Source organism: Colletotrichum navitas, assembly GCF_030913465.1.
Source record: "Colletotrichum navitas strain CBS 125086 chromosome Unknown LY79scaffold_277, whole genome shotgun sequence".
Lineage (NCBI taxonomy): Eukaryota > Fungi > Ascomycota > Sordariomycetes > Glomerellales > Glomerellaceae > Colletotrichum > Colletotrichum navitas.
This window is the reverse complement of record NW_026850823.1, coordinates 1-24,410: the sequence shown is the minus strand read 5'-3', so window position 1 is coordinate 24,410 and position 24,410 is coordinate 1. Positions and strand designations below refer to the sequence as shown.

The following is a 24,410-nucleotide window of genomic DNA, read 5'->3' as shown; positions in this document are numbered from 1 at the left end:
TAAGAGTACTGCCTTTTAGATCCTTAAAACCCTTATAAAGATTATACTTTATCTTAATAACTATCTATATACAAGAAATAACTAATATCTTAGGTAATTAGTTAGCAAAGGCTTAGTAAAAGAAAAGGGAATATAAACAGGAAAATAAAGTTAAAGACAAGAAAAATAAAGCTTATAAGATATTATAATAGTAAAAAAATTATAGATTTATAATAATAAAAATTTACTAAAGGGTTACTAAGCAAAAGAAAAAGAAGAGGAAAAGTAAACAAGAAACTAGCAGAAGAAAACTTTTTACTTAGGCAACTACTAGGCAAAAGGAAAATAAGCTAGGTAACTAGCTATATTATATTTACCTCTATATAACTATTTTATCTAGTAAATTATAACCTAGTAACTATTTACTAATGTGTTACTAAACAAAAACATAAAGTACACTTAACTAGATAATAACAACAAGGTTACTATATTCTAAAATAATAAGGCCTTTTAGTAGAAGTAATAAAAAGGGGTCTATAAGGTTATTCTAAACAAGGAAAAGGACTATAACTATATGTTATTATTATTTCTTTAAAGGATATTATATAACAACTTTAGGATAAAGTCTAAAGGGGAGGGGAGCAATTATAACAGGATTTATGGTAATAGCTGTAGGTCTTGGCGATGGATCGCTGAGCCTCTGGTGCCCCACCCTACCATCTAGTTTTCTAGCAGCAGAGCCCCTATTGTCTAGGCTTGGCAAGCTTAAGTCTTACAATACACTAATACCTACTATTAAGCCCTACCTAGTTAAGTGCCTATAGCTATTATCTTATACACTTATACTAGTAAGTTAGTCTATAAAGGTAAAGGAGGAATTAACTAGTACTATTACTAAAAGGAGATTCTTTTACCTAAGCTTTTCCCCTTTATTACTAATAACTATCTGCCTAGCACTATTATTTAAGAGGATAAAGCACTTTCCTATAATTACTACTATATTTACTATATATATGCTGCCTATAATATTAAGAAGTTACTCTAGTGTAGTAATAGCCTTGACCTTAACCTTATTAAGCCCTGTTAGCTATAGATAAAGTAATTTACAACAAGAAAAGGGGCTCTAGTTAACTAGGCTGCTGCTGTATAGGCCTAGCAACAGTGCTAGTAGGCACTGCCTTAGGAGAAAATCTAGGCTTAGATTAAACAGATACTAGCCTATATTGAGGCCATTATTGCCCTTAATAGGGGTAATAAATACTAGGAGGGCTAGTATACTGGTAAGTATTAGTTAGAGGTTAAATACAGTAAATAATCCCTATTATTAATAATCTATTAGCGATTTAACAACATTAAGAGTAACTAAATAACCCGCTAGGCTATAATATAAAATAGTGGCTGTAATTAACCAGGGAGGGCACCCCTGCATTTACCCCTGTTAATTAACAGGGGGTGGGCCTTGGCATTATGGATCATTACTTTTGACATGCTCCTCTGTACTGTTCCTGCCACTGCTCCTGTTTGTACCGCCTGATTGCTCTCGGCGAGGCCTCCGATTGGAGAGGCTTGCTGGTAAGAGTCTCAGCCGGTCTGGTGGGGTTAAAAACGCAGTGAAGATCCTGTTGGCCAGATCTTGTTGGTTCAGATCTTGTTAGTTCAGATTAGCCGATTGCTCCCCAATCTCGTGTCGATTCTTGTAGCATCTTGCTGTCCGGATCAGCATCCTGAGATGCATATCTCATAACCAGCGCCGATGGTTTAGTGGTAAAATTCTCAGTTGCCATCCAGCAGCGTCGGGGAGCCGGGGGTTCGATTCCCCCTCGGCGCATCTCTTTTGCTTTTGCCGTCTCTGTCTCTCCGGAGGTGAAATAGACGTCCTCCGGGAACGGCGAGTTGTTTTCATTATATGACCCTCGCCGGCGGGCTGGATCGTCAGAGTCGAGCGAGAGTCACAAAGCGGGTGTCGACAGGACGTGACAGTACAAGGGATTTGTCCCAGGTTAAGGAAATGTCTTGGTCAAGGTGCTGACTTCACCCGTTGGCTGCGGTTACCAGCGACCGTTGGCCCAGTCGGAGCAATGGGTCTTTATTTACCTATCTATCCCATGGCGGAAGCTGTCAGATGAAATAGGTAAACCGATTGATGTACGACATCCACCCGAACCCGCGATCCGTCGAGCATCCGGCTGCCCGCCCAATCGCCCTCGGGCCGTGACAGTAGATCGACGTCGGGTTGAATAAGTAATATGGGGCTGTTAGGATGACGGCCGAAGAGGAAAGGCTTCCCTCGGCTTCTCTGGTCGCGCTAGTCTAGGGCCCGCCGCCGCCCCCCGCCATAACGCGTACGACTGTCTCGGCCGTCCGGCCGGGTATCCTGTTGTCAGGCGACGGAGAGCTGCCCGATTGGAGAGGTCCGGACGACGCGCGAAGCCGACGTGTTCAGCGGTCTGCTGGGGGGTTTGCCCCCAAAGAATGAGTCTGTCACCCAACCAAGTCACCGGCCGGCCAGGGAACCCCGACTTCGTCTCATCGTAGTGGCGTAGCCGCGTTTAGTGCGTGAGTGACGGATGTGCAACACGGCTTGAGGATAAGCAACTCGTTACAAATCAGACGCGGCGTTTCTTATCCGACCAAAAGACGCGGTCAATCTAACCGCTATCCTGCGGCGGGGAATCTCACGTAAGAGTTACAAGGACCGGAAGAGTGGGAGAGGTGGGAGAGGTGGAATAGGTCCGTTGTCGATGCGTACTTGAAAAGAGCCAGCCCCCCGTCGCAGGCCGTCCCGCGAGTCATTTAAACTTTGGAGAAAGCAGATTGACTTTTTCCATACTCTTTAAATACCTATTCGTTCACGGCATCTCGGGACCTGCTTTCGTCCCTTGTTTTGACACATTCAACCTTAAAACCTTGCAAGACATACACAACCGCACAGACTGCCCCTCATGGCGCCCAGGAGAATCCCCGCCGAGGACGCGGACCCGTCGCCGCTCGCGGCGCCCCTCACGTTCGCGTTCTCGGGCAAGACGGCCAAGAACCGGTTCATGAAGGCGGCCATAACGGAGCGGCTGTCGACGTGGGACGCGCAGCGGCCCGAGAACCGCGGGGTGCCGACGCCGGAGCTCGTCAACGTGTACCGCCGGTGGGGCGAGGGCGGCTTCGGCGTCATCCTCACGGGCAACGTCATGCTCGACTACGACCAGCTCGAGTCCGCCGGCAACGCCGTCATCCCCCCGGGGGCCCCCTTCGAGGGCGAGCGCTTCGAAGGGTTCCGCCGCGTCGCCGACGCCGCCAAGAGCCACGGCAGCCTCGTGCACGCCCAGCTGAGCCACCCGGGCCGCCAGGTCACCGCCGAGATCAACCCGCACCCGGTCTCGGCGAGCGACGTGCAGCTCGAGGGCGTGGTGCTGGGGAAGAGGTTCGGCAAGCCGCGGCCGCTGAGCAAGGACGATATCAAGCGGGTCGTCGACGACTTTGCTTACGCCGCAGAGTACGTCCACCGGGCGGGCTTTGACGGCATCGAGCTGCACGGCGCACAGTGAGTGATGCACAAGCACCATGCGATATGGGGGTTATTACCCGGTGATGGATGTTTTTTGAGAATAGGCCAAGACTGACAAAACGCTTACTGCTCCAGCGGCTATCTCCTCGCGCAGTTCCTCTCGCCGACGACGAACAAGCGCACCGACGAGTACGGCGGCTCGCTGGCCAACCGGGCGCGCATCATCCTCGAGATCGCGGACGCGGTGCGGGCGCGGGTGGCGGACGCGTCGTTCAGCATCGGCATCAAGGTCAACAGCGTCGAGTTCCAGGAGGGCGGGTTCAGCACGGACGACTGCCGCGGGCTGTGCGCGGCGCTCGAGGCGCACGGGTTCGACTTTGTCGAGCTGTCGGGCGGCACGTACCAGAGCCTGGCGTTCGCGCACCGGCGCGAGTCGACGCGGCGGCGCGAGGCCTACTTCCTCGACTTCGCCGAGGCGGTGATCCCGGAGCTGAAGCGGACCAAGGCGTACGTCACGGGCGGGCTGCGCACGACGGCGGCCATGGTGGCGGCGCTCGGGACGGTCGACGGCGTCGGGCTGGCGAGGCCGGTGTGCAACGAGTTCGACCTGCCTCGCAAGATGCTCGAGGGGGGGTCAAGAGCGCTGTCGACACGCTGCTGGACGAGGACGACTTTCGGATAACCAACATGTTGGCCGGGACGCAGTAAGTTCCGCGTGTTGCTGAGAGAGAGAGAGAGGAGAAGAAAACTGACGGCTTGATAGGATTCGGCTTGTCGGCCAGGACAAGGAGCCTCTGGACGCCAGCCAGGAGAAGTACAAAGAGGTGTTTGAGAAGTCGCTGGCCAAGTGGGCGGAGGGGATGGCCGACAACGGCGACAACTCCAAGTACGGCTTCATCGACATCGAGGGCACGACGCTGCAGCCGTATGGCACGTCGTACGCCGCGGCGGCGTGAGGACACACGAGCGGCGCCGAGGTGGGATGGGGTGCATGACAAGTACCGTTGCTTCAGGCACATGGAGAGATGAGCAAGTAGATTTGAGCGTCGGGTGAGAACGGATATAATGGAACCAGTGATAAATAAGCATAAGTGACAACAACGATGCACCGATTTTGTTTTAAACAGTAAACAGTCGAGGGCGTATGCGCACTTCCACCCAGTGACGATGCATCCAATCCTCAATGAGAGATCCAAGACGAACCCCTCGAGCTCATCCGAACATCCCGGTGTGGGCAGCGATTCGATTCGCGGGATGGCCGGCCGCACGAGTCCACTAGGGCGAAGCATGGACGTAATGTAATGATTGCGCGAATGAAATGCAATATCAGCCCATCAGCACGGAACATGCCAAACCTTGTATCACGGGAGATCAGACAAACCCAATTGGGTGTATGGGATAAAAGAGCGTGACGAAGTATGATGGAGTGAGAATGAGAGTGAGAATGAGAGTGAGAATGTGAGCATGAGTATAATAAGTATGAGTATGAGAGTAGTCTTACTCATAGTCTCACTTGCTCTCATTCTCTTATTTACTCTCACTTACTCTCGCTTACTCTCGCTTACTCTCACTCACTCTCATTCATTCTCACCCACTCTCACTTACTCTCTCGCTCTCTACCTTCCCCGCTGATCTCCGGGGACTCCACCCCCTGCCCCTACCGCCCGCAGGGAGCATCCAGGCGCCAGGCACTAAATCCGGCGCCTGTCGTCCCATCTCCCGTAAGCGAACGCCCCCCTAAGCTCCCGTCCCTCCAGTTCCTTCCCCCCCACCATATCGTCATTTTCCGAGCTTCATCCTCTCTTCTCCCACTCGTCTTCCTCCCACATGTCATCGTCGAACCTCGTCACCTCTGCGTGACCCCCGACCTCTCGACAAATTGTGCATAGGTATTCGGCCTGCTTCTCTTTTTTCTCTCTATTTCAGTCTTTGGATCTCAACTGTACCACCACGACGGCACCACGACGCAGCACCACCACCGCCGGCAATAGCGATGCCGCTGACGACAACCCATTTGCTACATTGATTCAATCATTCCGCCCTCTTTCGCTTTCCCAATATCTCTCCCTCTCTCTATCTCTCTCTCTCTCTCTCTCTCTCTCTCTCTCTCTCTCTCTCTCTCTCTCTCTCTCTCTCTCTCTCTCCCGATCTCTCTCATCATGTAGGTTGCCCTCGTCCGCCCAATCCGTCGCCCATCACAGCTAACCGCCCAGGATCGAACCCTCGCTCCGCTTGCGCCGCGCCATCACGGCCGACGACGCCCTCCTCGTCAAGCGAATCCTCAAATCCCACCCGCGCCTCCTCCACAACCCCGACAGCTCCCCCGATGGCCTCTCCAACTCGAACCTCCACCTCGCCGCCTCCCTCGGCCACCTCCAAATCTGCCGCCTCCTCGTCGACCTCGGCCACGAGGATCCCGACCCCGCCCTCAACGAGCATCACCAGACCGCCCTGATGCTCGCCGCCGCCGCCGGCCATACCGAAGTCGTTCACTTCCTCTGCGAACGCGCCCCCGACGTCATCCTCCGCCGCGACATCCGCTGGCGCGACGCCATCATGGAGGCCAGCCGCGGCGGCCACGATACCGTCTTGCAGATCCTGCTGACCTACGTGCCCCGCGGCGCCCAGGACGCCGTCCGCTGCACCGACCTCGACGGCAACACCGCCTTGCACTTCGCCAGCAGCAACGGCAACCTGCTCGTCCTCCGCACTCTCCTCGCCGCCGGCGCCGACCCCGAGCGCCGCAACGTCTGGAACTGGACCGCCATGTCCTACAGCGCCACCGTCCAGGCCGAGGTCTACCTCAAGGGCCTCGTCACCGAGGTCGAGCGCCGCAAGCTGATCCGACACGAGGTCGAGCAGTTGAAGAACACGGCCAAGAGCGCCGCCACCGCAAAGGCCGCCGGCGTCCGCGTCGTCGAACAGGACGTTGACGTCGACGACTGAAGGGACGATGCCCCGCGAATCGATATGCCAACACTGCAGAGGACATCTGCATTAGTCATGGCGTCGAGTTTCGGAAACAGCATTACGATACCCGATGGCAGAGACATTTAGTTCACCGTTTCAAAGCGTTTACAAACATCTACAATAACCGCCGACACCGCAGTCTACAGGGCACATAACAGATGTGCTGGGGGAGCTGGGAGCCCCAGACCCCGGACGAACGCTGACAACCAAACGGACGTCCGCTGCTTAACTGCCACGGCCACGGCCACCACCAGACATGGACACCGAACTCGGACTGTCCTTGGATTGATTCACGACGATACCCCGTTATCCACCAGTAAAAACAATCTACACCACGCAGCGACCACTCTGGGCTTCATCCCCCCCGTGCGTTAGCTCGCCAAGGCGCTTTCCACGATCCCGTTGAAGACTGGTGGATAGGGAAAATAGTACACGGAGCCAAGTTTGTTATGACAGGCGGTTATGGGCCGGGAGGAGACGGCATTGGCCAACCGGCCTGGCAGCCGAGCCAGAAGTGCCAAACTTGTTCGAGTTCCAGGCGGCGTTTATTACATCGAGCTCGACAGGCTGGCGAAACAGACTTTGCCGATCAGGCACAGCTAGCCAATGGAAGATGGATATCAACAAGCGGTGTGGCCTCTTTGTTGATTGCATGGCGATCTGCCGCATCCACATATTTTGTCGTGTCTTCTGGGAGGCAGGGCTACGGTTGGCGAGGGACTCGAACGTCGACAGACGCGGACAAAGAGTCCGAATCTCCTTTGGATGATGCACCGCACCCGTCTCTCTGTCACCAGCCACACTGCACACATGCGCCACAGGTCTAGTCAAGAGAGACCGCAATCAACTTACACCAGCCACATGGCGTACTCTACTTGAATGGGAGACGGAACCACGAACAATTTCTCACCCAGAGGTACATGCATAAACGCCGACATACATATCAGAATCGCTGGGCCCGGTTTCAATCGCACCGTTCCTTTCTGCGAGTGCTCGCTCTTGGAAACAGCACGGCATTGATTCACCGTTGACGGCCGCTGGGTCTCCCACTCATCTCAACTCAGATTCCACGACGATGACAAACACATGCGGGCGACTGAAATGACAATCACCGCAGTCACGCGGGCCGTCGTCCCATGATTCGATGGCGGTGAGTTTGCGTCAACCGTGGTCTCAACTCCGGTGGCCTCCAGTCACCGATTCACACCTCTGCTCGATACCATTATATATGGTTCCATTATGACCATGCTAGTCCTTTTTCTCCAATCCATCTCGCATCATCACTTGTCGTCCAGGTTCACAAGCAAAAGGCTCACAAGCAAAAGCCCACAAACTACTTCAAGTCATCTTGACTATCCACCTGCACAGCCCATACCACCTGACCTAGTCTTTCTCGTCTCCCGCAAGCTCACCGTGGCTTCGCATGACTCCTCCGACGCGGAGGAACCGGAGTATCTACCATACCCAGCAACTAAGCTCATCGTCGCCCAGTACTGCCACTGCTCGCGAGACCCTCCGTTCTGGGGCTACCTCATCGTCGGCACCTTTTACGACCGCCACAACAACGTCGTCTGGAGCACCGAGATCTTTGCCTTCCAGCCCGACACACGCCGCAGCCGAGACGCTCCATCGGACGCATCGTCCGAGTCGGGGATTGGTGAGTCACTTGCCATCCGCTCCGCACGCTATCATTCACTGCCAGTCAACAGCGGGACACTCCCTCCCCTTCGGCCGTATAAATTAACCTTTTAGTCCTCCATTGCTAACCCTTTCCCAATGTCAGCCGAATCAACTATCGACGGAGACCTAGCAGATCAATTTGGTCGCAGTCTCAACCTCGCCCGAAGCAACACCAGCATTACAAGCGCAGCATACGGCCCATCATCCCCTTCACACCATCTCGACGCCACACAACTCTGGGACCCGTCACTCGTAGGTCCCGTCCCCGGCCACTGGGTCACGCATTACGACTACCGAATCGGCAACTGGGTAAACACCTGGCAACCAGATCGGCCGTCTCACCTCTGAACGCTTACTACCAACCGCCCGGTGTCAGTCCCGCCCACACTCCCCAACTACCATGTCCAACCCGATCACCGGCCACGATGCGGACCCCCGCCGGCCGATCTTCAGCCCCACCAACGGCATGCCCATCCCGCGCTACGGCGACGCCTACATCCCGCACGGCGGATGGGCCGGCGCTTACGGAGGAGGCGCCGCCCCGGGCTACGGTAACTACTACCTCTACCAACCCAGCCCGTACTCTTATCCCGCCGCCGCCCCGGTACCCTACCCGGGCTCAACGGCCTACGCGTGGCCGCACGCGCAGCCCGGCGCGTACGCCACCTACCCCCTCCAGCCGGGCGGCCAGGGATCTTACGCGGCGCGCGCGGCGCAGGGCCTCCCCGCGCTGGACCCGCGCAACCCGGCGGCACAGCTGAGCAACTCGACAGGCGGCACCGGCTGTGAGCCGGGCTACAACTACTTCTTCCCGGCGGCGCACACCAAGATCCACGTCTTCCGCACGGCGCAGCCGCCGTGGCAGCTGCCGGCCAACGCGCGGGTGCCTTTCGCGGCCTTCCACGTGCCCGTCGGCACCACGCTGGCCGAGCTGCTGCGCGGCTTCGGCGCGAGCAACCCGAACCCCAAGAAGAACAAGTGCTTCGAGATCGTGCAGGCGGGCAACGGCCGGTGGTACAAGGGCCTCTGCTTCTCGGGCGACGACAAGGACATGATGAAGAAGTGCGTCGCAGACGTCGGCTGGGACGCGGGGCGAACGGGCCTGCCGGGGCAGAAGCCGGTGGTGTGCGTGTGGCTCGTCAAGGATTGAGGTGACGGTTTGGCTCTTTTGCGTGGGTTTCAGAGTTTGGTGGTTTTTACTCCTCACTAGTGACGGGGCATGGGAATTCGTTCAAGGCGAGGTTTCCTCGAGGGCGATCTTTCTTGGTGTTTTGATGGAATCAAGGGTATCGAGGTGCACCGCCGCCGCGCGGGGAAATCAAACTCTCCATTATCGCTTTGTCCATTTCTCTTTGTTCTTTTTATCTAGTCCTTGAAAACCGTGCACGTCTTATTTGGGGACACAGTGAGGGGGGAACGAGAACGGAATCCAACATCGTCTTCTTGCCGCTTTTGCCCGTGTCTCTCTAGTGCTTTTATACCGCGATGCGAAAGGTCCGGTCTGTCCTGACAATGTCCGCAATCCTGTCGCCGAGGTCCCCGGGATATTTGGCAAAGAGGCGCCCTCTGACCGTTCCTCTGGGCGAGTTGAGACGTGAAAGACGCGAAAGACGGCCCTGATGGCTCTAAAGAGCTGGAACAAGTTATGCTCTGAGGGACAAGCTGAATTTGCGTTTACTGCGCTGGGCTAGTTTGTACATCCTGTGCCAGTCTCGACTATATATTTCGCAACAAGGGGGGAGTTTGGGCTGCTAGCACACACATCATCGTGCTGGCTGTGCCCCCCATTGCCCCGTTTTCCCTTTTATTATTCAGCGAACGATGTTGAGTGTCAAGTGAGTAGCAAGTTGATGGATCGGGTGAGAAAGCCTGCCCCAACTAAACTATATCGCCACACTCACACCGAAGGATCCTTTCCCGCCGAGGAGCTCGCCTGGCTCTCGCGTCCCCCCGGTGGTCGTCGAGACCGCCGGCACCGCGCATATCGTTCCGAGCTGCCCCCAGTTCGCCGTGTCCGTGCGGGCCCTCCGGAGCACACCACGCACAGACGTCATCGCCGGAGACCGGGATGGTCGCGCCTTTTCAGGCAGTTGAGTTCAAAACGTCCTTCGAGAGGATTTGGCGGGAAAAGGCCGGGTGCGACGCCTGCGCTGTCGTCACTGAGGTGCGAACGACCCCCTGCCACCATACATACACCCTCCGTAGGTACCGATAGAGTCTCACGGCAGTTTCCGACGTGTCCAGTGCGAAGACGGGATGGGGGATGGGGGAGGGGGCGGGTATCTGCATCAGATGGAGACGCAAGTGGCGAGGACGCATCGTTGTCGGGCGTAGTATCTATGAAACGAAGCAAACTGAAATTCTTCAAGGATCGGAAAAGAGGACTTCGCTGCCGAATATTCCCAGATGCTCGAGACGCATCCTTTCATAGAGTCGGATGAACAGAATATATTCAACATCCAGAGCTCCGGATATGACTCCCTTCCAGCTGCTATACCTAGTGCATACTTCTGTAACGGTCTTCCCATCTATTATTCTACGCCTCAAGATATAGTAACGAAATATAGGACTCCGCACGCAGGATACTTACATGGCAGCTCGAAACAACACACATTGCACGGAAACAGACGGTAGCACGTGCGCCACAAGCGTCAAGAACTTTACCCCTGCGCGGTCCTGGTAACGGCAGGGGTGTAAATGCATGCTCGAGAAGTAAATTCCGCGCGTATCAGCAAAATACTAACCCGGTCAGAGATCCACCCATGCAGATAGCTTATCGGTCCCACCACCACCACCATCCCCTCGTCGCGTGCGGGAACCTCTCTCGGATCCCGGCAGGACCGGCTAGGCGAACCTGTCAGGCCAAATCCGACGACGTTGCCGGCATAGCGCCATGCCGGCGCGCCAGGCGAAAACCGTTGCGGTTACCGTGTAAACCAAGTAAATCCGTCTGACACTTTTTTTCTAGGCTAACAGCAAGGAGAAAAGCGGTTACCGAGATACCGTCTGGCGTGCTGGCAGAAGGACTCGATAGGTCAACTCAAACTCAAATGGAAGGTTTGTTTACTTGTGTATACGGTACGATTACGGTCCTTAATGGAGCACAGTTGGCCACCATTTATCACACTCCTGTGACGGGGAGAGAGACAGACTAGAAGGGGCCACCACAGACTCGATTCTTCTATGAGCTTGCGACGGAGGCAGCCCAGATAATAGGCGAAAGGATTCTTCTCTACAATTTCCAGCCTCATCCGCTTCTGTGACCGGCTTTGGAGTACGGCGTGTCATCGTTGGCTCTTGAAACGGCATCATGTTGGCGAATCGTCCAACAACAACAGTATTGCATGGCTGGCCGCCCATTTGCGATATGAATCCACACTAGACTGGCCGTTGAGAACGCAGTCTTCCGTAAAATATTCATAATGGGTAACTGAAGGTTTGAAACGGAGGCAGGTTTTCAAGCTACCGTCAGTGATTTATCTCGCAGACGAGCAAATCGCTTCTTGCAAAGCGCTCTCATCACTTGAAGGTACGAGATTCGTTTTTCAGTGTGTTTCTCTTTGGAACCGTCGGCCTGAAACATCTAGAGCTCCTGATAGGCCTATGGGTATTACATTTGGACTTTTGACACTTTGAACATAGCACATCTCACGGGGTGAATTGGGCTTCGATTTGTTGTATGGAATCATAATATCTCATAATATGCGGAGCCGCAGGCTCTTTCACAAAATTAAAGTAATTCATCTGTCTAAACACCACGCATGAAGCGAAGTTGGTTGGAAGATCAACAGCAAGTCGTCAGTACATGTCATAAGCCATATCTGGTAATAGCCCCGCGAATTTATTCACAACTTCACGACAAATCACGAAGTTGAATCACCTGCAAAAGAAACTAACCAAGGATGAACACAGCACTAAAAACCGCAAATCGCAATGCCGGTATGGTTTGCTTTCTATCCGGGTCCAGTCCACCGTCAATGGCTGTCAGATCCCCAGCATTCACATCCGTACTAGCAGGGGCGTCAGGCACCAGCCGAATCAGAAACACCATGCAGGGAACAGACAAGGCCAGCAGAGCGGCGTTGACGTAGAATGTAATCCTATGGTCGCCGCCACTCGTGGAGTTGATGGCGTACGAGACGGCCTGGCCGCCCGACTCGAAGGCCCGAAACAAACCGCCGACATCCGTGGAAAAGGTTGACAGGATCCAGTACAGAGACATCTGACACAAGTAGGTCGTTGAGAACATGATACCAGTCTACATGATACTTTGCGCTGACGTAGTAAGCCGAGCCAGCCAGAGGCATCGCCACGGCGGCGATCATGCAGGACCACTTGATGCCGAACTTGTTGACCAAGCGTCCGCCAAAGACGGGAAGCAGGCAGCCTGACAGGCAAGCAAGCGACGTCGCCAAGTTCGCTACGTACGGAGTCGAGAGACCACCGCCGCCAAGGTTGGAGATGGCGTCAGACGTGGCGGGACCGAAGAAGGAGAGCATAAATGCTCCACAGAGGTTACTTTCCATCATGTCCTCGCCTCTGATGCCGTGGACCCTTGGATTTATGCTGCAAAAAAGATCATCTGGAACAGAACGCCTCGGTAGAACTTTGCGAACCTGGGGGCGCGCAGATAGCTTTCGTCAATCTCTTCGATTGGGCCTCCATCGCACACGTGACTGGTGCCGGCGTCGATATATGTCGTGCTAGAGATCCGTTTGTTGTCTTTCGAATCTGATGAGGTTGCCATGATACAGAAAGGGGGGCCGCAAATTGTCGCAGATCGAGAAATGGGATGGCAGCTCCACGGACCAGACTGCCAACCGGCATCGACGTGTATATAATCATGGGTAACCTAGTAAAGCAGACCGCGGTTGGCCTGTGCCGACCTGTTGAGAGCCATGCTAATCACATATACAGGACACCTACCTCCCGACTGGGTATCGCTGGTGACGACGACGCCTCTGCGCGAGCCAGGAACGTCTGGGTGTGGCTGACATCGCTTATCGTTGAAAGCTTGTGCAGTTTGCTAAACCACCATCTTCTAATCTTACGTTGTATTCGTATGGGGTCAAGTCAGGGTTCCCCGGTACATCTACCAACCACCCCGAGCTACCAGATAGGGAAGATAAGCAGCTCCATGCCTACTTTGGGAAAAGATGAAATGCTCAGTAGAAAGCTAGTCTAAAAGCTCGACTGGTACCTACATGACCCGGCCGGGCCCACTCTCTCGAACAGTGTTGCTGTTCCTGATGCCACTATTGTCTGTATAGTTTGCATGGGCGGGCAACACAAAGCAACGCTTCCACGACAAACCAGGGCTCCCTTTCTCCGCACTCGACCGACCCGGTCAGTCTCTTGACCACGTTTCTGTTCCTATCTTACCGTCCACTCCCACTCTCCTCCACAGTTACGTCAGCAGAGCCGATCCCGGTAAGAAAAGAGACGGCATAGAAACCTCCCTGACCCTTTTATTAACCGCGGGCGCAGCGGCTTTCTTTTGGGAAACCTCACCGATAACAGACAGTCTGCTTTGGCCCGGTTTCGCGCTCCAGAAACGAAGCCCCCCACCCCTACTATCGACGCAGTCATGCCGCCTTCCCCGCTGCCCGTCCCGAACTCCACGACCTCCTTTTGGAGGTCGACCCCGCACGCTCTGGACGATCACCGGACGACTCCCGAGCTTCCGAGCCAGGTCGACATTGCAGTTATTGGCTCCGGCTATGCGGGGGTCTCGACTGTCTACCACATCCTGGACCGGTGCAAGGCTCGTGGGGTGCCGCCTCCCAAGATCGTGATTCTCGAAGCCCGGCAGGCGTGCTCTGGCGCCACAGGACGCAATGGTACGGGCCCCCAGCTGGTACTCGAACCACCCTGAGACGACGGTTTCTGATTGTGAGTTCAATACAGGTGGCCATCTCAAACCTGACCCGTACAACCGTCCGGCAAGTCTCATCTCCACGCACGGCATCGAAGCTGCGACCGAGGTTGCCGAGTTCGAGGCCAAAAACCTTCCGGCAGTGAAGAAGGTTGTCGAGGCCGAAGGGATTGACTGCGATTTCGTCCTCACCCGCGCCGTCGATGCCTTGATGTCCGACGCCATCGGCAAGCGCATGAAGGCCGGCGTCGACTTGCTCAGGAAGAACGGCGTGTCTGTAATGGACGATGTGTATTACGCAGAGGGCACTGAAGCCGAACAGGTGGGTTGAGCACTGTTTGCGAACAAGACCAGATCGATGAGCGATGGTGGTGATGGTTGCTAACCCATGTATAGCTGTCTGGAGTGAAAGGAGCCAAAGCCTGCATCTCATACACAGCAGGTCACCTGTGGCCGTTTAAGCTCATCGTTCACCTCCTATCCAAAGCCATTGATGCGGGCGTCAACCTGCAAACACACACGCCTGTCAACACAGTGACCGAGACCCCTGACAAGGAGGGCTATCTGACGCTATCCACCCCTCGGGGCAAGATCCGTGCTGCCAAGGTCGTGTACGCGACCAACGCCTACACGTCATCCCTGCTGCCCGAGTTCGTCGACAAGATTGTGCCTGTGCGCGGAATCTGCAGTCACATCACGCCGGGTAAACAGCCCAGTCCTCTGCTGCCCCACTCGTACATCATCAGGTGGTCCGACACCGAGTACGAGTATCTGATCCCCAAGCTGGATGGAAGTATTGTGGTTGGAGGTGCGCGATCGAAGTACTACCACGACCTGCCATCCTGGTACAACAACGTCAACGACGATCAGCTGATTGAGTCTGCGAAGACGCATTTCGATGGATACATGCAGCGCGTGTTCCACGGCTGGGAAGACAGCTGCGCGACCACGTCCACGGTGTGGACCGGAAGTGAGTGCAACATATCATTACCCCAACACCCCAGGCGAGAGATCAATACGAGAGGCTAACCGCGAGCCAGTCATGGGCTACTCTTCCGACGATCTGCCGCATATCGGTGCTGTACCTGGGAGGCAGAACCAGTTCATCCTCGCGGGGTTTACCGGGCATGGCATGCCGCAGATCTTCCTGTCGGCGAAGGGGGTAGCGTCGATGATCATGGAGCAAAAGAGTTACAAGAGCACAGGGATCCCGAGCATCTACGAGGCCACACAAGAAAGACTGAGCAGCCCCAAGAATACGATACTCGAGACCTGGGAGGGAACCCATAGCACCAAGACCCAAGCGCCGGTACCAAAGCTGTAGTGCTGTAGCTGTAAATGGCGAAGAAGAGACGAGTGACCCACAGGTTTTGCCCAGCCGAAATCAGGACAGTATACGACTCGCTATATATTGCAAGGCGATTGTGCTTACTATCGCCCGGCAGCTGGAAAATGTCCAAGACTTTTGTGGTATGGCCTAGGTGCTTGTGCCAGGAGTAAAGTGAGCTAAATCGCTTGTTGTATTGTCCAGGTGGTCAGCAGAGGTATCACGTTGGAAGGAGGGTGTCACGATATATAAGCTACTATTACTGCCCACGTAACTAACGGCGTCGTCTTTTGCGTGACAGAGGGCTTGTCCCGAATGATCAATAAAAGCTGCAGTAGTACTGCGGCTCAAAACCTTGTACTGCTGACTGTTTCAAGATATATGGTCACCGATGAGACACCTACGCCATTGTTGAAAAGACGCATACTGTAGTAGATAGCCTATATGTCTAGTCTAAAGAGCTGAATAAGGTATAATACAGGTTTCTTATGATGTATTTGGAAAAGCACGCACTGTTGTATGTAAGAAACATCTGTTTGTTACCTGGAACAAAAAGTTAAAAACACTCGTCAGACTTCCCGCTCGCAGCTAGCTCTGAATAACCGGTAATAGTGTCTGCAGCCAAAGGCCCCCCAGTACACTCCTTTATAGGTTTAGCGACGTTCCTGCGCATGCCAACGGTATTTCGCACACTCGTCGTGTGTCCGGGTCTTCAAATGTAGTTGTTATCACCTGCGTAAAGCGTTTTAGTCTCTTAGATCATAGCTAGCGACACCACGTGTCGATGCACCCAATAGAGATGTAGAGGCAAGTTTTCTATCTGTAATACAAGATATCTAGAAACGAAATGCATGACGGAAACAAGCCGCAGACCTTTGTAAGAACGGAAGAGCGGCAACGCTGCCTTTCCGAGGAGCCGATATCTTATCTTTTGTCTAAACCCGCATTTGATAAGCTGCCTACAGCAGTTGGGACTTCCACCTACCATTTGTGTCACCCATCTCGTATCAACCGGGTGATGAAACCAGGCGGGAGCCAGCCACCGGCTATTGGTATCTTTTGCAAACGGGCCGATACTGGTGCAAGGCACGTACCCTGGAAGGAAAGCTGAGGCCGATGAGATATCGGGCATCGCCAAACAAGGACCGTTGAACAGAGAAAGCGGTTAGATGCTCAGGCTGCCTCGCGAGACAACGCTTCATTGACCTGAATTGCATGGGAAGGGATGTGGCACGCGTAACACGAAGATCGTTTGAGCTCTTGGCACGTCAGTTTCTGTGAAGCCCTTGACGCAAATAGGCGATTGTGCAGCAATCACAGATGGCGTTTGCCATTCTGGGCCCGATGGCATGCTATCACGACTATTTTTGAACCCTTTTCATACCAAAATAATCGGGCTCCTCATCTCTAATATCTAGAGCACCGGGCCGGTGCCTCGATTTGAGTTCACTCGCAGTATCTGCGAACCTTGTCCGCTCAGAGGGGCCGATACGGAGTACGAAACACTGTTGATAGGTTCGCGGTGGCAAGCCGGCGGAACGGTGCGGCTTAGGAACGTGAGGTTGAACCGGGCCCCGTCCGGAAACCCCAGCTCCTGTGGCCGGCGGCATCCGACGGGCGCGTCATCATCACCACCTTCCACGTCGCGCTCGCGGTTGAAGTTGCCCCAGCCGGCGCCTGTGTAAGGAGGCTCTCGGACGAAGCAGACGGAGCTGCGGCCGCCGCTGCCGTCGGTAGCGGTGCGGCGCGTGCAGCCGCCGCCGTTGTAGACGCGCAACTCCCAGTCGCGCGACCTGTCCAGGTTGGTGAATTCGACGGACACGAATCGACGTGAGGGGTAGTTGGGATCGCAGCATGTGTTGCGAGTCCAGTTGACGCACATGAAGAAGGGTCCATTGCAGTTGGTGCTTGTGTAGAGGTTGATGTGCAGCGCGGCGGCGCCGTGGGCGCAGGCGGCTGCGAGGACGGTGGGAAGGGAGAGCTTCATAGTGGAAGAGGCTGGTAGTGGTGGTGGCGGTGTTGTGTTGAGAGGGAGTCAGTTGGTTAAGTTGTGGATAAGTGATAGCAATGGATCATTCGGCCGGTTGATCGCAGGACAGGAACGGGCTTCTATAGACTCGCTCTTGAATGCTCTGGACTCTGGCTCGGACCAACTCAAGCTCATTTGGTTTGCCTTACAACAGGGCTAACAAGGCGAGGCTATCATCTTGCTACGTCTATCAGAATTATGCCAAGACTTTCATTGTAAGCAACCTACTTACTGTGTAGCCATCGTCCTATTCTTCCTCCTATCTAACCGAATGTATCCATGAGTCCAGTGATGATTCTTGGTTGAAGTGAAAGATGGCTCTGGGAGGTGAGGGTCCTTCACGACGTTTTGCGATGGAACCAATCAGGTTAACAGAGAGAGACTGCCAACAGTATAGAAAATTAGCGCTGACATGTGTGTAAGCTCTAACGAGTCTGTCTAGCTGACAAAATGCTCAAGTTGCCCCACAGAGAACACGGGAGCCAGTTGGAAATGCACGTGATGTTGTTGAAGTGCGTATACGAGTTGCAATAATCCTTGTTCATGTGATGTGTAGCTGACTGTCTGGCCTATGATATATGTGATTTTATGACTAGGGATCTTGCCTATCTGGTTCCCAAAAGGACAAAATATGCGTACTACTTAGATTCTCCTTGTTTACGGTACTAGGTGAAAAGCCAGGCTGCAGCACTAGGAATATCTTCAGTATCATTTGCCTTGGGCTGTAGCAGCACGTGTGAGCGAGCCATTGTACAAGCATTTCCATCCCGGCCTTACCACATTACCCGCTAGCAGTATCCAGCTGTGGTGTGACGAGGGGATCAAGGCTAACAGTACTAGCTGTAGATCGGGTTAACCTTTGTCTGTAGCCAAACATTTGACCTAGTACTGTAAGCAAGGGAAGTCCATCTAAGATATAGTGCTTACATTTATCTAGCAGCATTGCCTATTGTAGCATATTATCCCATAGGACATGCCACCGCTAATAGCATTTTGCCCCTATGTTCTGGGGACGACGTAGTTTCATTAGCCCACTTATTGCCCACGCTTCAACACAAGCTGACAAGCCTGGAAGAAAAAAAACCGGTAAGGGGTGCGTCGCTTCCAGGAGGCATGGTAACAGTCCCATTTTATCCCTTCAACCGGACGGTATGAGTGTAGAGTCGGTGCAGATCTGGCAAGCCATCGACGATATGCCGGTAGTAGATAAAGAAGCACCTTCCTAAATCACACGGCCGTAGCCTATGAGATTGCGTCCAGGTCATCGGCTATTATGATTGATGGACATGGGTTGTGGTGGAACCGATCCTTGGCAGTGATTCCCGCCATCCACGTGCCGCCACGGAACCCGGAGACCGATACTCTTTAAGGTTGTTTGCTCAAGTGGCGGCAGGGGTGTATGTCCGATCTCCAATTAATGAACACAGGGCGTCGTCGCCACCAGTGGCTCATGATCAATGTGGTGCTGGGATTTTAGCCGACGGCCGCTTCTGCCCTCGTTGATGCCAAGATGCGAGTGTACGCAAGTCGCCGTATTTCTTTCAGCGACATTAGCCTGTAGATGGTCCATGGTACAGCCTAAATCAAATCCGGCTGACCGCCTGGAGAATTTCCATCAATCTCGTAAACGTCATGATGGGAGTTGGAGTGGTAGCTCCGGAGGCAATAACAGCGACATGTGTGCTGTCTGGCAACTTATATATAGCGGCACGGTGATCGCACCCGAGGACTGTGATTGCCGCCGCATCAACCAAGATCTTGTCTATACCGGACCGCTACTGAACCCTTGTTCCCGTCACCATGGTTTCGTTCAAGTTTCTCCTCCTCGCGACGGCGGCTGTCACTTCCGTCCTTGGACGCCCGTTCGACTTCCTTGACGAGGTGGACGACGGCAACTCGACCGAGGTTCTCGAGAGGCGCCAGGTCACGCCCAACAGCGAGGGCACCCACAACGGCTACTTCTACTCGTTCTGGTCCGATGGAGGCGGTCGTGTCCAATACACCATGGGCGCCGGCAGCCGTTACTCGGTGAGCTGGAGCAACGTCGGCAACTTTGTCGGTGGCAAGGGTTGGAACCCCGGTAATGGCCGGTAAGAGAATCTTTGTGCAGCGAGGTGATAGTCCAATGTATATGCTGAAACTGTCGTGAAAAGTACCATCAACTACGGCGGCTCCTTCAGCCCCAACGGTAACGGTTACTTGGCCGTCTACGGCTGGACTCGCAACCCTCTGGTCGAGTACTACGTGGTCGAATCCTTCGGCACCTACGACCCCAGCAGCGGAGGTCAGTACAAGGGCACCGTCACGACCGACGGCGGCACCTACAACATCTACGTCTCTACCCGCTACAACCAACCTTCCATCGACGGTACGAGGACCTTTCAGCAGTACTGGTCTGTGCGCCAAGGCAAGCGCGTCGGAGGCTCCGTCAACATGCAGAACCACTTCAACGCCTGGGCTAGGTATGGCATGAACCTCGGCACGCACTACTACCAGATTGTGGCCACCGAGGGCTACCAGAGCAGTGGCTCGTCTGACATCTACGTTCAGACCTCGTGGTAAGTTTGAGAGCTGGTCCACAGGCATTTTGATTATTGCTGACCCCAGAATCAGAGAGACCCGATGGCGGTTGAAACAGCGCATACTAGGCATCTTATGAGACCTGGCTTTGGCGTTGGAGCGGTTGAGGTGATTGGTTGTACTTGTAACTCCTGTTGTATCGGTCTTGCTATCCACCGGTTTGCTTTCTTTCACCCTCCTACTCCGTCTTGAGAGCGTGTCTATAGGCCCGAGGAGGAGCTGCTACATTCAATAGCGGCGGAGGATTTTACTCAGACTGGATGAGAAGCAATATATCCCAGTCATTTGTATCAGTCTGGCCTTAACAAATAATATTCCCGTGAGAGGGAACCGATGTCTGGAAGTGTTTCCTGTCGTGACCGGGGCTCAGTGCCGGCTCTAATCCCCTACAGGCAAGCTCTGATGCTGTTCACGTAATCCAGCTGCGTAGACCTCCAATTGCTTGCCAGCACGGAGAAGCTGTCTTCGTCCTTGTAAGTGTTCTCCACAACATGCTACTCAATATGTTGCCCTTGAAAATACTTTGTGATTTCGTCTTCGGACTGATCATTGGGAACTGACATGGTGATTGACTTCGCACTGATCTCGTAGGGTCTTTTGGGAGCAATAATCTTGTTAATCTTGAAGAGGAGTACCTCTTTCCAAAAGCCGCTCGGTATTATGGCAGGCTCGGTTCGGTTTGTTCCACGGCCTATTGATACTTCGTAGAGGCGGTGCGCGTCTACCTATATAGACCCTCTACCTTGCATCCCCTTGGATCCTATTCCACTTCCTTCGCGGGGCACTGCCGGTTCACAAGTCAACACCAGTTTGCTCCTTAAGCCAACCTCGGGGGCCTACTCGTAATCTCCATCCTCGATGGCCGCCTTGAAATTCCCGTTCTCGCGGTAGACCGACACGCGCGTCCGTCCTCTCAAGCCATATAGAAAGAGAGCGCATTTAGATTGCCTAGTCTAGGTCCATTACCGTATATACTATAGTACATTCTTTTTTGCAATGCCACATTCCTACTAGGACAGTCCCACTCCACGCGGTGCTGAAACCTCTTCTTTGATCATATGCCTCGTTGCCTAGTTCCCTGATAGCCATCAATACTAACTTCGATTTGGATGTGTCGTGGATTTTTTCTTCAGGCGTTTTTGTATTCACGCCTGCCATAATATCCTTCTATCGATTGAGGTAGATTCCTTGAAGCGGGATAGTGGTTGCTTAGCCTGACAGTTCTAGCCCATGGATCAGAGCTGCATTCTCTGCAGTGATATTTCGCACCCTCGGACCGTTTGCACCACTGGCCACCTACCACATGATCTCCCTCAACACCTGAGCGTCCAACCCAGCAGCCTGTAGAGCCGCTTAGATAGTCGCGCCCTAATGGAGACATTCGTCAAGCTCTATTCGCAGAATCGCGCCCTTCCTTACACGTCTCCCCGCCACACTGTCTGCGCTGGCCATGGGATTACCGCGAAAACATCAAATCATTACCTGATTGTATCGGTTCTCGGAATATCTGCACCTTACATTCTATCAGCCTAACGTACAAGTTGGCTCCTCTCGGAATAAATCTAGTTTCAGCAGAATTCAATGTTTTGAACCTGCGGTGAGGTGAAGTGTAAGTGAGGGAGGGGAGCATTTAGCGGGGACACAAACAGCTTTTGGTGGGCAATGTTCCCGATTGATCCATCTCAAGCGGCCATTGCGCGGAAGCTGCGTTCAGAGCTTCTTTGGGTCATCACCCTCTAGCTAATAGGGTGAGCTGGGTGATTCTTGCTGCTTTAGCTTACTTTACACAAGAACAGAGGTAAGGCCAGGGTGAGGCCAGGGTAGGGCTAAGGTAATGTCAGGGTAAGGCCAAGGTAAGGCTTAGGTAAAGCTAAAGTAATCTATATAAGTTAAAGTTACTAGAAAAACAAAGATAAACTAGTGTAATCTAATAGTAGTAGTACTAGTAACTAGTTAAAATATATTTTATAACCTAAGTTTTTATATAAAAGACTTTTAAAAAGCTAGTTTATAAGTCTTATATTTACTATAATATAAAGAGAGTATAACTATAGTAAAGACCTTAGCTATTACTCATATTTAAATAATTATATAATGTTACTTACTTCTTCTTAGGCTTTAGCTAATAGTAAAAGACTATAAAGTAATAAAATAGTAATATTTTGGTAGTAAATCTATATATATAAATATATATACTTATAAAAAATAACTTACTAGTATCTTCTATTTTAATTTATTTTACTTAAGAATAATATTACTATAGTACAATAGGTAGTAGCAAGTAAGGAAGACAGGCTGCTCGCGCACGACCTCATCCTGGCGGTGCTGGCCCAAGACCAGGGCGTCGAGCTCGGCCTCTGTGTCCTGGCGGGCGGCCACGAGCTGGGCGCCACGGCAGCCGGGAGGCGCGACAAGGGAGGCGGCGGAGACGTCGGGGCCGAAGCCGAAGCTGTCGCTGGCTGTGAGAGCGGTGGGGTCATCGAACGGGGCGGAGCTCGAGAGCTCCTCGTTGAGGAGGGAGGGGCCGGCGCCCAGAAGCCGGTAGATATAGTCGTCAGTCAGGGACTTTCGGAGGTCCTGGTCGATCCGGACACGTTTTGCGGCGTGCGGCGCCTCGGGCTCGTCCTCTTGTCCTTGTTCTTCCTCTTCTCCTTCTCCCTCTTGGTCTCGGCCGGGGGTGTTATTCTTGGGGCCCCTCTTGCGCTTGAGGTTCTTGGCGGCGGCGTCCTTGAGGTCTGTTTAGTGGTTTTCGTTAGCTGACTGACTGTAAATGACTCCTTGTTCAAACACGGGTGCCTAAGACAGGCATAAGATATAAGAAGGACATAAGATGGACACAAGACGAACACATACCCTTGATGGGCTTTTTGATCTCGGCGAGGGAGAGCGACGGACTTCCGTCGGCTACGTTGAGGTCGTCAACCCGGGCGACAAGCTGGTGGAGGAGGGCGCGGCAGATGTCGGCAGCGGGGACGGGGGCGTGGTTGGTGGGCTTCCGCATGGAGGAGACGCCGGCGACGGCGGCGGTGTTGTGGCAGGCGTCGGGGCCGAGCTCGAGGATAAGCTCGATGGTCTCGCCAAGCTCCATGGTTTTTTGGGCGTTGACGAGCTTGCCTGCATGCTTCGTCTTGGCAGCGGCCCACTCCCTCTCGTAGACGATACGGAGGAGCTGGGTGAGGTGGTCGGCGGAGTAGGCCTCGCGGAGGAAGGCCGGCCAGTCCAGGACATGGGCGCGCACGCCTTGGTGGTGACCCTGACGATGCATTGGGCGGGCCACATGAGGAGAACGGTGATAAGGCGCTTGATCTCGCCATCGTGGCGCGCGCTGACCAGGACATCGTTGGGGGCGTTGGGGGCGTCGGGGGCGTAGGGAGCGTCAGGGGCGTAGGGAGGAATTCAATAGCCCTCAAACTGTGATACCAAATCTTGTTTTAGTACAGTGCCCTCTAAAAAGTCTAAAAACGTGCAAAAAGTGTCAAAATAAAAGAAATAGTTTTTTAACTTCCTGATATTGTCCCCTATTATTCCCTATAAGGTTCTTTATAAAACATCCTACTACTTTAAGCACTTATAATTCTCTTAAAAAAAAGAGTTTGACTTATAAAATACTTTTAATAAGTAACTTATGCTACTATATACGACCTTTTACTATATAGTGTATACCTTAGTTAATAAGATATACTAAGTAGAAGATAGTGAGTTTAATGGATTTTAGGTGACGCTTTTTACACGTTTTTGGACTTTTTGGAGGGCACTGTACCTGCTACAGAACCATATAGAGGTTTGAAAGTCACGTACCTATTAAGCGTTGAAGTTGTGTAACTAGGGTGCTGTTCACTGGCGAATTGGCTGGTAGGCTCTATACACGCAAGACAAGACCAGAGGCCACTAAACACTATTATAAGTAAGTTCAGTACCAGTAAACCTTGAACTATTGTGTTTTTAACTGCGGCCTTTTTTGGTTTAATTGACATTTTTGTAGGCCCACCTTGATTTCGGGCGTCCCGGAATCTTCTAGCTTTGTGACATTACAGCTTCATAGGATTAATTCATTATTGCTCAGCAATTCCTCAGTCTATAAAGGGTGGCAAAATTCGCCACAGATATCTTCACTCAATGCACTTTGCTAAGACTGTTTCAATTGTGTTTTTACATCTTTCGATTTATCTAGGTCGTAGTCGCCACTATGGTTTACTCACCGTCTGCTCTCGCTCTCGTCTTCGCTGGAGCTGCGATTTGCAGCCCTCTTAGCGGGGTCATAGAGAGACAGCAAGCTGAAGACAGCACCCCTATTTTTGTTACTGGCATTAATTACTCCGGAGACGGCTGCCCGCCAGGCACCCTTGATGGAAAACTTGGGACTGACGGTACCTTTGATGTGCTTTACAAAGCTCTAAATGCTTCAATCCGTGAGTTTTACTTGGTCGATAATAGGAAGCCCGTGCTAAGAAAACCCCTTAGACCCCGGACA

The 24,410-nt window shown here is 53.1% G+C and overlaps 10 protein-coding genes and 1 non-coding gene across 11 annotated transcripts; 7 read left to right on the top strand and 4 right to left on the bottom strand.

Moving 5' to 3' along the window:
* Window positions 1-1,431: 1,431 nt before the first annotated feature.
* LY79DRAFT_574109 (uncharacterized protein) lies at window positions 1,432-1,811 on the bottom strand (the record flags this gene model as incomplete). The annotated part of the gene is made up of 1 exon (XM_060559552.1): window positions 1,432-1,811. The coding sequence occupies one exon, from the start codon at window positions 1,806-1,808 to the stop codon at window positions 1,641-1,643; it is 168 nt and encodes a 55-aa protein (XP_060406725.1). The 3' UTR covers window positions 1,432-1,640.
* On the top strand, window positions 1,727-1,807 carry LY79DRAFT_t290. Its single transcript has one exon. It is a non-coding gene; the product is annotated as a tRNA-Gly (tRNA).
* A 1,110-nt stretch (window positions 1,812-2,921) lies between the features above and the next one.
* LY79DRAFT_595477 (uncharacterized protein) lies at window positions 2,922-4,434 on the top strand (the record flags this gene model as incomplete). The annotated part of the gene is made up of 3 exons (XM_060561780.1): window positions 2,922-3,514; window positions 3,614-4,111; window positions 4,242-4,434. 3 exons carry the CDS (start codon window positions 2,922-2,924, stop codon window positions 4,432-4,434), a joined length of 1,284 nt encoding a protein of 427 aa, XP_060406724.1.
* Window positions 4,435-5,475: 1,041 nt separating this feature from the next.
* Window positions 5,476-6,661, top strand: LY79DRAFT_191868 (ankyrin repeat-containing domain protein). Its single transcript, XM_060551398.1, has 2 exons — window positions 5,476-5,639; window positions 5,692-6,661. Coding segments are annotated over exons 1-2 (735 nt in total). The 5' UTR covers window positions 5,476-5,637; the 3' UTR covers window positions 6,425-6,661.
* A 1,043-nt stretch (window positions 6,662-7,704) lies between these two features.
* LY79DRAFT_531201 (uncharacterized protein) lies at window positions 7,705-8,476 on the top strand (the record flags this gene model as incomplete). Its single annotated transcript, XM_060556240.1, has 3 exons — window positions 7,705-7,743; window positions 7,817-8,105; window positions 8,232-8,476. Coding segments are annotated over 3 exons (573 nt in total), but the record flags the coding sequence as incomplete, so codon positions are not given.
* A 52-nt stretch (window positions 8,477-8,528) lies between these two features.
* Window positions 8,529-9,278, top strand: LY79DRAFT_531197 (uncharacterized protein; the record flags this gene model as incomplete). Its single annotated transcript, XM_060556239.1, has 1 exon — window positions 8,529-9,278. One exon carries the CDS (start codon window positions 8,529-8,531, stop codon window positions 9,276-9,278), a length of 750 nt encoding a protein of 249 aa, XP_060406721.1.
* Window positions 9,279-12,020: 2,742 nt separating this feature from the next.
* Window positions 12,021-12,875, bottom strand: LY79DRAFT_675460 (uncharacterized protein; the record flags this gene model as incomplete). The annotated part of the gene is made up of 3 exons (XM_060564448.1): window positions 12,021-12,350; window positions 12,409-12,694; window positions 12,745-12,875. The coding sequence occupies 3 exons, from the start codon at window positions 12,873-12,875 to the stop codon at window positions 12,021-12,023; spliced, it is 747 nt and encodes a 248-aa protein (XP_060406720.1).
* An 840-nt stretch (window positions 12,876-13,715) lies between these two features.
* Window positions 13,716-15,327, top strand: LY79DRAFT_675459 (FAD dependent oxidoreductase; the record flags this gene model as incomplete). The annotated part of the gene is made up of 4 exons (XM_060564447.1): window positions 13,716-13,968; window positions 14,036-14,325; window positions 14,400-14,973; window positions 15,044-15,327. 4 exons carry the CDS (start codon window positions 13,716-13,718, stop codon window positions 15,325-15,327), a joined length of 1,401 nt encoding a protein of 466 aa, XP_060406719.1.
* Window positions 15,328-16,603: 1,276 nt separating this feature from the next.
* On the bottom strand, window positions 16,604-17,697 carry LY79DRAFT_191834 (uncharacterized protein). The gene is made up of 2 exons (XM_060551397.1): window positions 17,592-17,697; window positions 16,604-17,540 (listed from the first exon to the last, which is right to left on the bottom strand). Exon 2 carries the CDS (start codon window positions 17,315-17,317, stop codon window positions 16,745-16,747), a length of 573 nt encoding a protein of 190 aa, XP_060406718.1. The 5' UTR covers window positions 17,318-17,540; window positions 17,592-17,697; the 3' UTR covers window positions 16,604-16,744.
* Window positions 17,698-19,159: 1,462 nt separating this feature from the next.
* LY79DRAFT_531203 (family 11 glycosyl hydrolase) lies at window positions 19,160-19,921 on the top strand (the record flags this gene model as incomplete). The annotated part of the gene is made up of 2 exons (XM_060556241.1): window positions 19,160-19,449; window positions 19,513-19,921. 2 exons carry the CDS (start codon window positions 19,160-19,162, stop codon window positions 19,919-19,921), a joined length of 699 nt encoding a protein of 232 aa, XP_060406717.1.
* A 2,256-nt stretch (window positions 19,922-22,177) lies between these two features.
* Window positions 22,178-23,204, bottom strand: LY79DRAFT_675456 (uncharacterized protein; the record flags this gene model as incomplete). Its single annotated transcript, XM_060564446.1, has 2 exons — window positions 22,178-22,674; window positions 22,793-23,204. 2 exons carry the CDS (start codon window positions 23,202-23,204, stop codon window positions 22,178-22,180), a joined length of 909 nt encoding a protein of 302 aa, XP_060406716.1.
* Window positions 23,205-24,410: the final 1,206 nt, after the last annotated feature.

What these genes read in the sequence shown, in the direction of transcription:
- LY79DRAFT_191834 (XM_060551397.1), bottom strand. Translation starts at nt 17,317, where the DNA reads ATGAAGCTCTCCCTTCCCACCGTCCTCGCAGCCGCCTGCGCCCACGGC.